Here is a 17,334-nt window from a genome sequence, read left to right on the forward strand (position 1 = left end):
TTTTAAAATGAATTTTTAATTTTTTAAAAAAATATATAAGAAAACATGGTATCTGTTTTTATCGTCTTCATCTCTAAGTTCCATGATGAAATTTGAAAAGGCAAAAAAATCAATAAAGCAATCTGTTGTGTTTCGTTTTAAATAGAATCTTTCTCTTAAAAATAAATAGAAGTGGTTGGGGTGAATTGAACTATATTCGTTAAGGGCGTGATGCGACAGTATAGAATTTAAGATTTATAAAACAGTTCTCGAGTTGGGGTAAAAATATGTATTTTTTATAAGAGTTTAAAATAATTGATGTTTTATTCGTTTATTTAGATTTACAAAATATATTTTTTAAAGAGTGGGATTTCCTCAAATCTAAAAAAAAATATGAATTGAACTAGGCTTTTTTAGCCCAACATAAAGTATTGAAAAATTATCAGTTTTATATTTATGAAGGTGAGATGTTAGGTTTATTAGTCTATCTTGAATTTATATATATATTTATATATATATTTGAGTTTAATATATAGCTAAATTTAAAAATATTAGATATAACAACTCACTAAATTAAAATATATTTAGATTTAATATAATATATCTACAAAACACGCAAGCAATACCTTATTCATCAATGTATTGGATGAACATAAGATATAATTGTTGATTAGTTTTAGCAAAGCAAAAATGAATGCTTCCTGTGGTAATTCACAACGGGACTAATAATGGATAAATCCTATTAGCTTGATTTCCATCTTTCACAATTAATCTATAGAGCATGTATGCGTCAAAAATAATGAAAAAAAAAAAGAAGAAAAAAAGTTGGAAGATCTACTGGGATCAGACAACTTCCAAGCCATCATTGTATCTTGTTCTTGTTCGATCTGGAGAGTTAACAATTTCTTCCATGCCCTTTCTCTTGTTATTGGGTTGATCTTCTTCTTCTTCTTCTTCTTCTTCCTTGCATCTTCCCTTCATTAGATGGGGTCTAAGCTTGTTGACATCTGATAATTGAACCGGCTTCAAGAAGAACTCTTCAGCTCCTTCTTTTAGGCATCTGATCAATAAAAACCATCCATAACCCAAGTCAGACTGGTGTTTAAATATTCCAAGTTTCATCTTTGAAACTGGAAAAAATCATCAATCTGAGTTGCCTCACCTGTTGATTCTTGATGGAACATTCTCTGAGGACATGATCACAACTGGGATGTCCTTGAAATATTTAGATTCCTGAAAAAATATGCAGCCACATAGTCAGATTCTAGCATAAGATCAATTGGACAAGAACAGATTAATACCTTGAAGCACAATCAGATTGATTACCTTGATCTTTTTTAGAAGATCATAGCCTGTCATTCCTGGCATACAGTAATCTGTAATGATCATATTAATTTCAAGGTGCTGGTGATAGGGGTCAGGGGAAACAGAGGCAGGTTTTGAATCTCTCAGCTCATTTTCTCCATTCAAACCCAAAAACTCCAAGGCCTTGCTTCCTGAATCCACTGCCGTGACTGTAAAAATGACCCAAAACCAAAAAAATTGTCAGCAATCAAGAATCCAAGATCAAAATAATATATAATCCAAGAAACCCATGTACATGGCTGTGGTTGTACCTTGATAAGAAGAGGTTTTAAGGAGCCTTTCAATCAACTTTCTGTCAATAAGGCAGTCGTCAACAGCAAGAACATGAAACTGAGTCTCAGTAGCCATGGTAGTAGCCAGAGCCATTTCCACAGCCATTACAATTCCACTGGCGATGTGTCAAGCCAAGAAGAGACGGAGAAGAGGAGAGAATATTGAGACCAATAAAGCGGATGAGGAGAAAGAAGGGAAGGTAAGGGACTTTTAAATGGGAAGCCATAGGAGGTGCGAGTCACTGTAGAAAATCTGGACAGTTTGGAAAGCAAGATCCGGCAGATTTCCTAGAGAATCTTAAGGATCTTCTACGTTGATTTTTGAATTAGACAACAAGCAAAGATGATATGTGTTTTATTTTTTCCATTTTAATAATTGGACCTCACTCGTTTTATTCTTTTTAAATTTTGACCCTTCGATTGTTAAAGTTTGAGACAAACTATTCCAGGAAGGTGCCCCCAACTTGACCCTTTCAATTACAGACAAGGTACGGTTTGAAAGTTCCATGCACGTGCATAAACTGCTGCCAGATATGCAATTGTTTTTTTGCCAATAATATTATTTCACCCTATTTTGCCCATTTTCTAAGTTGCGGAAAAAGACCGTAATTATCGAGTTAATCAGATGAATTAATTTTATTATAAATTTCTTTTAATTGACTCGGTTAGATGAACCAAATTTTATTCAAATTAAAATAAGGTTTCGGTCAAATTTTGAGTTATAAATTTTCTAGATCAACCTATAATTTAAAATTAGTATTGTGGTGAATGTTAATGTATAAGAAAATATTTGAAGGATCAAATGGTTTTGAAAGAAGATTTTCATGTTCATCTAACTTGATTTATTTTAGATAAAATCAACTAATTTGATTCTATAAACAATCACACATTGAATATTGTTTAGCATGTGTTTGATATTGTATGAAATGTTTTTTAAAAGTATTTTTTATTTTAAGATATATTAAAATAATTTTTTTTATTTTTAACATTAGAACATTAAATCCATAAAAAAACATTTAATTTAATATTTTATATATTAAATGCATTTTTAAAACACATCTTACTACAAACACGAGTTGAAACTCAATGCCATGATTTTGGCAAGTGAAACTTCACATCTTAATCATGTTTGTTGCATAAAAACGTAATTAATTATGATCCATGGGAATTAATTTGTGGGGTCTTTCTAACTGTTCTTTCTTTGGATTTATTTATGTTTTTTTTTTTTTTGAAGACATTGCATCTTGCCTTGCTGTGTTTTGTTTTGTTTTGTTCGGTGTACCAAATAAATTAGGCACTCGATTGACCCTAATCTTCTATTACCCTCAATAAAAGCAATTTGTAGCTTTCTTTCTCTTTCTACATTGAAAATCAGATTTGCCTGTGGTTTTTTTTCTAGGGTTTGGCATTTGTGATCAAGGCTATAATTATATCATCAAAATTCAAAAGCAACGGGCAAACCACCATCATAAAAGAAGCTCCTTCAAATATACAAGTGTCAGCACGAGCAATAGGCAAATCGCAAGCAACCAACAATGACACAAAGTTTAGAACCCACAAGCGAGGCTCGTTAGTTGAGAAGAACTTGTAAAACATAATTCAATCCTCAACCTCTAGCAAATATATCAAAATCCTCTAAATTTTAGTATTAGATTATCATAAATCTATAACCTGAATTACAAATTTAATAAATTAAAAAATATTAATCCCAATAAATCTAATATATTATCGTTATAATTTTTTTAAAATAAAATTGTATTGATCATTTGAGTCAAACTATATTTTTAACAATTATTTAAATTATCTCTAAACTTGCCAAATCAACCTAGTTATATTACCTTAATCCTTATATATATATATATATATATATATATATATATATACTACAAAATGTTAGTAGTGTTTAACTTTTATATCTAAAATCCTTCATGAAATCAATTCTAAAATAATCCCATCAATTGAGTGAATGGATTGCACAAAATCCAATGATTGAAATTTCTGGAGAGTGATTCAAGGAACAATTTTTTCAAACAATCAGCATCATTCATAAAAATTTAATAAAGACATGAATCGGTGATGCTGCAATAATAATCCAAATTTAAAAAGAAAATTAAATAAGAGACTTTCTACGTTTTAAAAATATTTTTTTTAAAAATTAAATTTTATTTTATTTTTTTATTAACTTCAAATTAATATATTTTTAGTATTTTCATATTATTTTAATGTCATAATGTTAAAAATAATTTTTTAAAAAATTAAAAAAATATTATTAACATATATTTTAAAATAAAAAATTATTTAAAAAACAACGCAATTACATAACAATCAAACTCAACCCCCTATTTGGAAACAGCTATACGGATTACAAATACCAGATTTTGGGCCAAAATCAAATACAACGTGAAGATCTCCATTATTCTATGGGCGGAAGATTTGTTTCTCACACATATAATAATATCCTGGTTGCTTTTAAGGAGATTTCTGGATAAAGGGTTGATTGCTATCTTGCTTGGGATCTGCTTTGGTTGTGTTTGGATTCTATGAGGTAACACTTTGGCTGCCATGCTTTTATGCATGATCATAACTGGAAACCCACCAGCGCAGAAATCGACACCGAGGGCCACCTAGCTACAAAGAAGTACAAGGAATTTTGCTAATTAAATGCTAATCACCAAAGTTAATCACCTTTAGTTAAGCATAAAGCAAGCATCTTGTTTGTGTTTTGTTCTTCTTAATTCTTTGGTGCTTGCCTTTTCCTTAATTTAGAGTATTAAAGTTGAATCATCTTTCTCTCCTACCCATTCCTCTTCTATTTACATTGTATTTTTTTTATACTTATTCTAGTTTAATTCACATGCAAACTAAATTAAAAGTTAACGTCAATTAATTTAATTGGTATGATAATCAATAAAAATTATAAAAAAACAAATAAATATACATCACTATAGATGTAAGACTCAATATAGAATTGATCCAATCTAATTTTCGGATCACGAGTTAAGTCATAAGTGATCAGATAAACTGATTTAAAAAATAATTTTTGAAATAATATTGTTTTAGTTGTTTTTAAAAATAAAAATAATTTTTTTTGGTAAAAAAAAGGGGTTTAAAGTAAAACTCAAACTCTAGATAAACAAATAATTGATACAACTTATCAGGATTTTATAACTTGAATTTCTTATAATAAGTATAGAAATATAATCCTACTACACTGGGATTATGTGACATCATGAGAAGTGGGTTTTTAATATATAAAAAATGACAACTAGTAGATAAAAAAAACATTAAATCCTCGGTGGATGCGAAGTAGTTGTATGTTGCACCAATTTTTTTATTTGGAGGTGGAAAGAACAGAGCCTGTCCAGTTATAACCAATGTAAAATTCAGAAAATGGCAAGAGATAGAGCCCAGGGGATGGGAGGTGGGGGACGTGGACCCACCAAATCACCATGGGAGATATGGAGCCACCATTCTCCAGTGGCAAATCATGTGTTCTTATCTTCTTCTTCACTGGTAATGCTGATTTTTCTTTAATTAAAGAGCTCCTTCGTACCTACGGAATCCCTTCGTCACTGTTGTTTAGAAATTCGCAGTATCTTCATGGCATCAAGGATCTTGTTCTTGTGAGATTTCACGTGCTTCATTTCTTTTAATCTTCCACTTTGCACCGCACAAGTCTTTTGTTTTGTTTACTAGCTTCTTGATCAATGTGTGAGTGTGTGACCTTGTTTGGCTTTATTAGTATTTTCTTTTTTCTCTTTTTTGCTTATCAATCAACTTTGGAGTTGCATCTTAAGGGAAAAAAACCTTATCATTAATTAAAGTTTGTTAAAAGACCATAATATCCTAGAAAAAACAACTACGACACAAAAAATCAATTTAAAAAGAAGTCTAACCATGTATTTATAAATAAATAAATAACTGAAATTATCCCTAAACATCAAATGTATATATTTTTGTATTCAAAATATTTTTGCTCTTCATAAAATGTTTTTAAAAAAATTATTACCTTCGTCAACTAAGTTAAATGTTATTTGATTAAGAGACAAAATTATCATTTTAATATTGTAATTTATAATAAAATAGTTTGGTGATACAATAAAAATACTATTTTGAACCCCCTTTCTTATAGTTTATTTTGTTATGTTATTTAATTATTGTTATAAGCAAGAGGTTAATTAATCAACTTGTTGCTTCCAAGTCTACATTTTAAAATTTAAGCAGTGCTTTTAATTAATTGTGGAGGTCCACTATGTCCACTAACTAATAAAAGGAGGAGTGGGAAAATGCAGTTGCTTAGAGGGAGGCGTCGAAGACGGAAGGACATGGTCTATATTTTATAATTATATTTAGAATTATGGTAGAATTTATTTTTTAAAAATTTATTTTTAATATTATCATATCAAAACAATTTAAAATATAAAAAAATTAATTTTTAAAAAACTCACAATAACAAACACAACATACAACGTTGTCTCAGGTGCCAGTAAGAATTCATGTGATTGTTGTCTTACTAATTTTTTATTTTGGCTTGGATTAAACTACTTTATTTAGTCCCTGTATTTTAGAAAAATAACTAGCTAGTCCCTCTAATTGAATAAATCCAATATTTAATGCCTCTCTCTCTCTCTCTCTCTCTCTCTATGTATATGTATATGTGTGTGTGTGTGTTAATTTAGTCATTCTGTTGCTTTCCATCATGAAAATATATATTTTCGCTAAAATGTTCTTTATTTCAAGTCAAATTTCTTAATTCATCTAATACAAAAAACACTAAAGGGCATTAAAAAGGGCAATTTAGATATTTTCAAAAAAATAACAGTCGACTCTAGTTAAGGGGCTAATTTATGATTCTCAAAACTCAAAGGAGTAACATAAAAAATCATAAGAAGACATGGATTAAATCATAAGCTATCCTTTATCGTGTAAAGAAAATCCTTTAAGAATAAGTATATATTTGTCATCCAGCTATTAGACCTCGACCAATTAGGTCAGCCACTACAATATTTAACAGTTTTATCGACGAACATAGTCCGTCAATGTAAGATTGCCACTTCATTGGTAAATTTTTTACCGACTAATTTACTGATGAAAAATGTCCATCAGCATATCTTTTGTCGGCAATTTCATATTCTGTCACTAATTATGTCGATAATAAATAAAATAAAATATTAATGGTTTTACAGACGAAAAATGTGCGCAAAAAAAAAAAAATACTGACAAAAATATTTCGTCGACGATGGTGGCATATGAAGTAAATATTTTTCAACTCTTTGTAAAATACCAATGGAAAAATTATGTCTAGAAATCCATCGGTGGTGTTTTTAATTTTTTTTTATAAAATATTTAGAATAAATAATATAAAAATTATATAAATTAATAGTAAAAAAACCAATAATGCAAAGAAAATTGTATTAAACATAAAAAATGTAAAAATAAAGTTAATTAATATTCATCCAAATATTCATTACAAATTTAATGTGTTTTCAAAAAAAAAAAAAAACTAGAACAATGGCGGAGCTTGAAGAGGAGGAGGTTAGTTGTTCATGAGACCATAAGGCCAAAAAAGGGTTGCACATGTACATCCATATGTGATCTAATATCCATGATCATTTGGCGAAGTTGTTCATAATCCGCCGAGAGTCAATCGTATTGTTGTTCAAGGCCATGAACTCCTTAGATTAGGTGATCGATACTGATTGGGAGCTCTCAATGATATAGACACTACGAGCTTGCCGAAAGTTCTCGGTTGTAGTGTTGGAGAGCCCATATATCTTATTTTTATCGGGTCCACCAGACAATCCTATCTTCATCCATAAATTTAGATCAAAATCTGAATGGGTCAAAGGATCGTCCTCATATCTCTTCTTTAATCGGCTATTATAGGTCTCCTGAAAATTAAAAAAAAAACCATCATATTCAATTCAAGAAAATAATAACTTACAAAATAAAATGGTTGAATGACCATACCACAAAGTGTTAAGCATGGTTGTCAATGAACTGTTGCACCTCCTTTTAGCGGTATTCACTTCGCACATACATCTCTACAAACACCCCCTTAAAGAAAGATGGCTTGTGATGAGAAGATGGGGATATTTTTAGGGGGTGGTTCTTTGGAATTTGGGAGGGGAGAGTTAGGATACGGAAGAAGAAGGAGAAATAAGGAATGAAAAGATTGGTAGAGTAGTGATATATTAACTTTTATTGATGAAATCATTGACAAAATACTTCCATCGGTAATGCTGACGGTGAATTGATCACGTCACTGTATGGATATCCCAGTTTGAATCCCTCGGTCATCTGTCGATAAAATCACCCTAAAAAACTTCCATGTCGTCGAACTGCTTTTTTTTTTTTTTTTAATTCTATATAGTTCGTTTGTAATTCAGCCGATATATACCGACTAAATTACAGATGGAATAGTGGCCGTCGGCAATGATCACCATAATTTACCAACAAAATTATTCTTTTGGTAATTCCGTTGGTTTTAGGTGAATTTCTGGTAGTGACCAATCAATTAATTTCGTAAATTTAATCCTTAATGTTTGTAATTGATCCTTTCTTTTCAATTATTTTTAAAATTTGATTAATGGAATATATTATGAAAAAGAATAACAATTTATAATTTTATATGATATTCAAATTTTACAAAAGTCTCTTAATCAAAATGATTGAGTAGCATTATCATATTTTATATGTAATTTAAAATATTGAAGTCAACTTCATGTTTTCAAAATATAAATAAATATTAATTAGTAAATATGTGGTATAGTAGTATTCTTATAAAAGCAAAAACAGTGAGATCATGACTGAAAGGCTAAGTTTTATTAATCTATAGCTTAGCAATAAAAAGAAAATTCACGATAAGTATTATTATATCAAATTATATTTAAATTTAGGCCTATTTTGGATAAAAATTTAGAGTACAGAAAAGTTTTGTTTTTCACAAAATAAAAGGATTTCTTTTATTAAAAAGTAGGAGCATTTATAAATAAATAAAACATATATATATATCATGAAAGACAAAACTGGACTAATTGCATAATTACATTCTATTATTAAAGTCTATTGACAAAAACATTTGTGGAGCTAACAAATACTAATACAACCTCAAATTTCTATATACTATTTAGTCAGGCAACAAATTCCTCGAATTTCCCTTCAATTGCAAATTGCAAATCAGTACCATTCAACTTAGTTTAAGACATAAATGATATTTGGTACAAGATTAAAAAATGAAAATTAATTATTACAAGAGTAATCATTACAAAAGTAATTTTTAAAAGTATAAAAACTTATTCTTAAAAATATTTGGCAAAACCAAAGGGTAAGCTGCATTACAATATTGATAGTAACTTGAGAGAGAGAAATAAAAATTATTTGATTGTGTATTTTGATTTAAAAAGTAAGAAAAGAAAAAAAAATAATTGAGGATGTTGAAATTTAACCTAAAAAGAAGGGGTGGGCATTTTCGGTTTGGTCTGGTTTTGGGCCAAAATAAACAATCAAACTGAAATTATTTTTTTTTCAAGTTTTTGAATCGAACTGAACTAAAAACCAGTTTGAATCGACCATATTCAGTTCGGTTCGGTTTTTTTCCCTTCCAAACCAATTTAAACAAAAAATTATTTCTGGGTTTTTTCACTAATTATATTTTTTCAGGGATTCTATTTTCGTTTTATTTCTAATTTCACAGATAGTGCTTTCTGTGCTTATTTTCTGAGAAATCTTGGCTTTCTCAACAAATATGGCTCTTTTTTTAACTGGTTGGGCATGCATGATATCCAGAAATTCAATCCTGATTTTCTTTTTGTTAAATCTTTTCCAAAGAATTAAACTTTGCAAAAAGATACACAAAACAAAATGAAAGAGTAGAAGTCATTTGATTGGAGGGGAAAAAAAAAAAGAACAGATGAAAAGATATCTGTTATTAAAATGTAAAACCGTCAAAACATTATTATTTGAACAAGAGGAAACAAATCAAAGAGGAAGGGCTAAACCCTTACATGCTAGTTAAAAAAATTCCCTCTTTTCCTCTTCAATCTTCCCTCCAATTTGTTTTTGAGCCGCCACCACACACCTGCAAAGAAAAAACCCTAAACTCGCTCTTAATGACGACCGATCCAACTCTATTGCACCAACTCATTCTCCTTCTCCAATCAAAGAGGAGAGATGCAAAGAGTAAGGGAGGGGAGAGATGCAGAGAGAAAGGAAGGGGAAGGGGAGAGATGCATAGAGAAGAGGGGGAGGGGCGGTTGCTTTTGTGTTTAGGGAATGCAAAGAGCAAAGTTTAAGCTTTAGGTTTAGGGTTATAAAAAACATCCTATTTATATTTGTTTTTTTTTTAAGTGCTGGTTTGGTTGAACCAGTTCGGTTCAATTGGTTTCAGACTTTAAAAATCAAAACCGAACCCAACCAGAATTTTTTTGTGATTTTTTAATTAGTTAATTCAGTTTTTTTTTTTTCAGTTATTTTTTTTCCAGTTTTTTCGGTTTATCGGTTTTTTTGTTCACCCCTACTAAAATGATCCATTTAATTAGAGAGTACGAAGGGTCTATTTGGGAGTGTGGTTGCGATTGCTTTTCAAAGTACTTTTCTTGCCAAAATGCATCAAAATAATATATTTTTATTTTTTAAAAAAATTATTTATGAAATCAGCGTATCAAAAAAATTCAAATTATATAAAAAAAAATTTTAATTTTCAGCAAAAAAAAATTAATATTTTTAAAAACAAGGGGTACAACCATGTTTCCGAAGGCTGACTTGCCCTCCTTGCTTTATCTTTATACCAAACATATTCATCAAGTTAAAATATATCTTTTTCTAAACATATTTTAGTTAAATATATTCTATAATTTTTCATGATAGTAAAATGAAATTTGTTATTTACTATCTCCAATATCTCTTGTTTTAATGACTATGAAATATAATTTGATGATATATAATATTTAATTAGATTAGAGTATCATATTTCTTGAGATTCAAGAGTTTAATCTATATGGAAATTGAGTTTTGCATAATTTTATTTACATAGTGTTATGTGTTTCAATTTGCTGTTTTAAAAATCAGTATTTTTCATAAACGAAAGAGGAGCAATATCGATGCCATGTACTTATGATATTAATTAAAAACGAAAACTATGTGAACAATAAGCACTCCATGAACTAAGTTCACGGGAGAACAATGCAAGAGATAAAAGGAAGGAAATCTATGTGCTAGTGCTCAAGAAAAAGAAATTAACTAATCTCACTTCATTAAGCTACAACACACACAAAAAAGAGTTTATATAAGGAGTTAAATTTGGAAAATTCATGTTTCAACAAATACAAAACAAATCATTATTACGGTTTACATTAATAACTCAAAACATAACTTAATTTAATTTTTATTTTGAATTGATTTTTGATATTAACACGATCAAATCTTTGCTGACTTAGCCAAACCCAATGGGAACTCTGTCAAGTCAAAATCATGTAATTAAAAAAATAATTAAAATAACATCATTTTAAATAAAAATAATAGACTCAAGTTGATTCAACAACTCACAAATTAATATGATAACAGAATGATTCGAGTTCTAAATCAAATAAGATGATCACGGAAAAGTTTGACAATCACAATAATTAAAACTCAATGTTATTAATCAAATTAGCACTTGTATTTTTATTTGGCATAATGGTACGGTGTGGTTGGAGATGTTTTTGAGTTGATCATAACTTTAAAAATTACTTGATTTTTATTGTTTAAACCTGTTTTTTAAATTTTCACCTGGTAAGAGTTTGAGTTTAAAAAAATCTATAATCTATAATTTTTTTTAACCTGTTTCTTTAAAAGCAACCATAATAATTAACAATATCATACAGTCTTATTACAAGACTTTAACACACCCATTCATCGTATAATCAAACAATGAGACGATAATAATGATAAGATTATATATAGAAGTATATGATCATGTGGTGATCAATCCCATCTTGGTTGTGCTTTGGATCGAATTAAGACTCGGCAGTGGTTGAAACTAGCTGGCAGTAATTTCAGAAATTAAATTAATGCAACTTGAAAGTTTAATTATATGAGAGAGTTGATGAGGGTGTAATTGCAGTCAAACGTAAAAATAGCCCTTAAACTATAACTCAAATTTCAACCAGATCCTTTAAGAATTTTTGTTTTAATTGGATCTCCAAGCATAAAAAATAAAACATGGCACCAATTTTCAACGAGAAACATCAAGCTCATTAAGAAAAGCTATGGATTTTCAAGTATTAAACCACAATGTTCCTCACACAAACATTGATGACATCTTATAACACTATCTATTCAAGCTTTAACATAAACATAAACATTAACATGCATGTAGTTTGAATTTCTACTAGATTTAGCACCATTTATATGGTCCCATGACCTCATGTTTTCGCATCTAAATGCTCAGCAAAGGCCAATTCCCTGCCCTCTTGTGGTTTCTCACCTTCAACTTTTTTGTACACAAAACCATGAGCAACCCATAAATAAACACAAAAATTTAGAGCACTCAATGCAGCCAAGATCCAGTAGAAGTAGTCAACATGGGCACGGTTAAGATTGTTGCCAAGCAAAATGCCACTGGACCTCGCTGTAATGGCCTGCACCACGGTTATAATTGCAGTGTTGAAAAAGCTCCCAAGCCCAGTTACACTTATATACGCTGCGGCTCCCATGCTTCTCATCGATTCCGGCATTTGATCATAGAACAATTCTTGTAATCCAACGACCGTGAACACATCTGATATTCCACTGATCATGTACTGCGGAAGTATCCACCAGACACTCATTGGTATTGTTGCTTTTGGGATGTCCATGAGGCCATGTTCTCTTGCAATGCTAACCCTCTTAGCCTCGACTAGAGCTGCCACTACCATTTCTACAATAGACAGAAACAGGCCAACGCCAATCCGTTGCAGCATTGTTATACCGGAGCTGTGCCCGGTTATTTTTCTCGCTGCTGGGATGAAAACACGCTCGTAAAACGGGACAGTAAAGAGGATCGTGAGGCCTACGAGGCTTTGAAATGATGCCGGTGGAACTTGGAAGTTTGGTCCTATGGACCTGGTCATTGTGCTACCTTGCTTGATGAAAAGAGTGTGTGTTTGAACTATCACTACAGTGAACATTAAGCAACTTAACCAGATGGGGAGGAGGCGCAGGACAAGCTTTACTTCTTCCACTTGGTTGAGTGAGCATAGCCGCCAAGGGTTCCTTGTTTTGCTCGAGGCATCTAAATCGTCAATGATCGTGGCCTTGTCCAAGAACCTGAATGATCAACATGTTATTTATGAGCACAACAACTCTAGAAATTGTGGATATAAATGATATGCAGTTCTCAGCAATTTAAAATGAGATTTCCTTAATTTTCATACCACTACGATTTTCTATTATTAACCTAATCTCAGCAAGTCATAATTGATCGCATATATTTTTTTATATATAGTTTTCGGTGTTATATAGTCTGGCGTATCTTTCGGCCAACCTACGCGCAAAGACTAGCTAGGTCCCTCTCTGATCTGGAAGGTCTTGATTTCACTGGAGGTTGCCCTTGATTCTCTTTAAGAGAAAGCAGAGAAGCAAACCTGGAAAGTAAGCAAACAAAAAGGACTTGATTCTACCTAATGGAAAGAAAGAAAGCTATCAGTGATTCTATAGATTGCAGGGCTTGATTCTGTTTTAGAGAAAGAAAAGATTAAAGTTGCTAATGGTTTTTGCAGAAGCCAGGCTTGATTCTATTTAAGAGAAAGCAAGGCAAAAGGGCTTGATAGCTGAATCTACCATAAAAATGAAAGTTTTAGCATCTTTGGCTGAAGGGAGGATAGGAATATTTGCTTGCTGTAAGCGAGTGTTCGACAATCCAAAAAAATATATAAATATAAAAAAGAAAAGGATTAACAGGCTAGAGTCTTAAACTTAAACTCGAGGATTCAACTGAATTTTTATTGTTACGTAAACTTTTTCGTCGGCAGTGACAGACGCTTGGTCTTGAAGAAATTATTATGTTTTTGTAGTGTTTGAAGTCAGAACAGTGAGTCATTATGCAGGCAGTGAATCTCATCAATCCATACATAAGATGCTCTGCATGGTTGCGTTTTTTTCGCCTACAAAGCAGCAGCACCTTTTCTGATCAGAAAATCCAAATAAATCGCTGCCTGCACCCTTACTATGAGAATTTTTAGGCCAATGAATCTAGCCTGTTTAATCCCAGTCAAACCCATTAAAGGTAGCCATGTTCACTGATATGACCCCAACCAAAACCATTACCCCCATTGTTCTTCAATTCAACATAGCAATTGAGGATGAGAGCATACTCTTACACTAAAATAAGAAAATAAAATATGCTTGCCTTTTGATGAATGGACCCATACCTGAATTGATTAGTGGCTGCCAAAGTTCGTTTCCGGGGTTGACCCTCGATGTCGGTCCCACCTGCCTCACAACATATGCCCCACCCTTGTCGCGTCTGGCCCACGCGCCGCTTCCTCGTGGCTGCCACAAATACTTGTGCCACCATTGTGAAAGGGCTTCCCACTGGAGCTTGTTTCCTGTATCTCTTAATTCCTATCAAGAAAATAAACAGTGCCACCCCTAAAGCTCCTGTCAGGATTCCAATCCCTGCTGTCCATCCGATGTTGTCCTATTCACGTACTCACATTTGAAAACATCGATTATTAATCAATTGCACGCATTTGGAACATTAATGAATTTAGTTCAAAATGTCGGAAAACTTGACAGAACTCGAAAGATTAATTTCCGCCGATAGAATGAATGTGTTAGAAGTCAAGTGACACTCTCATTTTGAACCGGAAACCTTGAAATAGTTCAAGAACTTGGTTACCTGGATATAAATAACCACCAATATAGCTGAAGATGCACCGACCACTATGCCTAAGTACCACCAGTTGAAGAATGAGCTCTTGGCTGCCTTCTCCTCTGGCTCCCCCTCATCAAACTGATCCGCGGCGAAGGTCTGCACACTTGGCTTGTGACCACCTTCACCAACAGCTAGTATGTAGAGAGCGATAAAGAACACAGCCTCCCTGTAATGCGTAGGAATCACTGACACTGATAGGGTCAACAGAACCATCCCCTGTGATATAAAGTCATGTGAGCAAAATCATCAACGAAATCAACTACACAAATGAACATAATAAAGAATAAACCTAGAAAACAAGGTCAGTGAAGTTAGCTAGCGGATGTGCTTTGTACATTATGACTAGGTTTTAAATCCATATGCACAAGGAACAGTTAGTTTAGGCAGGAACTGTCACGCACCAAGATTCTTCAATGCAAAGAGATTTATTTTTTGTTTGACAGTGATCAGCTTATTTCTGGGTTACAAAGAATCATCAATTCCTCAAAATCAGGGGAGTTAAAAGTGGTAGCTAGCTAGCTAGCGAACATACGATGAAGTAAATGGTTGAAGACAGAAGGATGGTCTTGAAGCGGCCAAGTAAAGAGTCAGCTACAATAGCTCCAAAGATAGGGAAGATCGCCGAGACACCAACCCATGTATTGATGTTCTTGATGGCCGTAGAAGTGGACTGATGAAGATCATTTGTGAGGTATGTTATGAGGTTACCAGCCAAACCATAGTAGGCAAATCTCAGAGCCGCTTCAACAACTGCAGACATACATAAATAATGAAATGAAAATCTTAAATGTTAAGAGAGGATGAAATTTTATTCAAAGAAGAGAAAGATGATGAAGTAGTGAGCTTACAGATAATGAAGATGGCAGCATTCCAGCCACCTTTGGAGGGTTTTCGTGGGGTGGAGACAACCTTGGTCTCTGCTCGGCCATTTTGTGTCATGATGAGAGCAACGGTGCTATCCACAGAAGGTTGTGAGAATTTGGACATGGCTAGGTGGGGGATTGATGGTGTTGGGCAGCTAGGCCTTAATTTTACATGGAAACTCTACCTCATTACTTTAGTATTTATAGATGTTTTCAAACTTATTGCCACCAAGATGGGGGTGTCTGGAATAATTTTTGTTTTTATTTTTAGGTATTTTTTAAAAGTATTTTCAGCTTGAAAATAAATTAAATTGATTTTTTTAACTTTTTTTTTATGATTTTGATGTATTTATATTAAAAAATAATTTATTTTGATATATTTTTCAAGTGAAAAGTTATTTTAAAAAAAACTCATGCATTATAATTCCAAACATCTTTATAATCAGACTAAGAACTTATTTGTTTGATGAAAAATATTTTTTTAAAAAAAGTATTTTTCTGAATTTTTTTACTATATTATTAACTTCTCAATGAAATTCACTTTACGTTTAAAAAAAAATATAAGATTTAAATGGAGAAAAATGTTTTTCAATTTAAAACAACGAAAAACAGATTACATGAAGGATTAAAAACTAAAGTTGTATAATATTTTATTATTCTTTTATATATATATATATATATATATATATATCTAATACTTTAAAATGTAATATTATTAGAAAATAATAAATTATGGTATATTTATATAAGAAATAATATATTAGGATATATTGATACAATATAAAAGTATATTAATTTGATATATTAGTACATATAATACTTTAATTTAGATAATATTACCAAAAAAATATTTTCAAGTGCAAAACAATTTATATTATACAATAATCAAACATTTTGAATCATATAAATTATATTATAAAAATTAGGATACTATAGAAAAAAAAATATTTTCAATGTTCTACAAATAGAACAAATGTTTAATAAAAATGAAAATTCTACTATTTTTTTTTTAAAGTAATAACTCAAAATGTATTATTTTCCAACTTATTTTTTTTATATGTTCAAAATAAAAATGATTTCTAACTCACTTTTCATTAAACATTGGAAAGTAATTTATTTTCTTAGATTTGTTTTATGATGTTTTCAAATATTAAAAAATATATATATATTTTTCAAGAATTTATAAATTATTTTCCTACAAATAAACGAAAACAAAGGAAATTCCATTTGATCACAACAAAATATGAAGAAAGTGACCATCTAACAGCTGGCAAGAGCTTGGTTCCAGTGGTAAGATCAGGACACCATCCAATCTAGATTATATATATATATATATATAGTAATAAAACTTGAGTAACTTAAAACATAAAATTGAGAGGAAAAAAAAGATCGAAAAGAACATGAATCGACATTAATTTGTAAGGAAATGAAAAATGAAATAAAATAGGAAATAGATTTCTTTTTAATTTGAGTACGTAACTCAGAACATATCATTTGATCAAATGATTTTCTTTTAATTTTTCCCTTACATTTATAGAAAATTAATGGATTGAATTAGGGTATGGATTTGCTATCAATCTCATATATATATATATATATATATATATATAGCAACATGATCCACAAAAAGGGGATCTTGTATGGTGATATTTTGAATTATCCAAGTAATTTCTATAATTATATATATAAAAAAATGTTCAATCTCTCTGAGGTTTTAGATTTGAATTCTTCCACTATTTAATTCATTAAGAGAATATTGACCTATATATATTTGTGAATATATCTTTATAAGCTTTGACTTCATCACGGATGAAATCCTTATAAATCTCTGGACGGGAAACAGACAACACTTTACTTGGCATAGACAACACTTTACTTGGCATACAATCATCCTATTTAATTTCTACCCAAAAAAAAATGTTTGAAAGTATATTTACAGTTATGTTTTAAAATATTTTTT

General features: G+C 30.9%; 2 protein-coding genes across 2 annotated transcripts; both read right to left on the reverse strand.

The window, feature by feature from the left end:
* Window positions 1-621: 621 nt before the first annotated feature.
* Window positions 622-1,938, reverse strand: LOC118061244 (two-component response regulator ORR3). The gene is made up of 4 exons (XM_035074665.2): window positions 1,596-1,938; window positions 1,306-1,493; window positions 1,142-1,212; window positions 622-1,039 (listed from the first exon to the last, which is right to left on the reverse strand). The coding sequence occupies exons 1-4, from the start codon at window positions 1,720-1,722 to the stop codon at window positions 823-825; spliced, it is 603 nt and encodes a 200-aa protein (XP_034930556.1). The 5' UTR covers window positions 1,723-1,938; the 3' UTR covers window positions 622-822.
* Window positions 1,939-11,848: 9,910 nt separating this feature from the next.
* On the reverse strand, window positions 11,849-15,559 carry LOC118061242 (protein NRT1/ PTR FAMILY 5.4). The gene is made up of 5 exons (XM_035074664.2): window positions 15,360-15,559; window positions 15,044-15,261; window positions 14,476-14,727; window positions 14,006-14,274; window positions 11,849-12,902 (listed from the first exon to the last, which is right to left on the reverse strand). The coding sequence occupies exons 1-5, from the start codon at window positions 15,496-15,498 to the stop codon at window positions 12,020-12,022; spliced, it is 1,761 nt and encodes a 586-aa protein (XP_034930555.1). The 5' UTR covers window positions 15,499-15,559; the 3' UTR covers window positions 11,849-12,019.
* Between the last annotated feature and the right edge of the window lie 1,775 nt (window positions 15,560-17,334).

This window comes from Populus alba, chromosome 1 (genome assembly GCF_005239225.2).
Source record: "Populus alba chromosome 1, ASM523922v2, whole genome shotgun sequence".
NCBI classification, from domain to species: Eukaryota; Viridiplantae; Streptophyta; class Magnoliopsida; order Malpighiales; family Salicaceae; genus Populus; species Populus alba.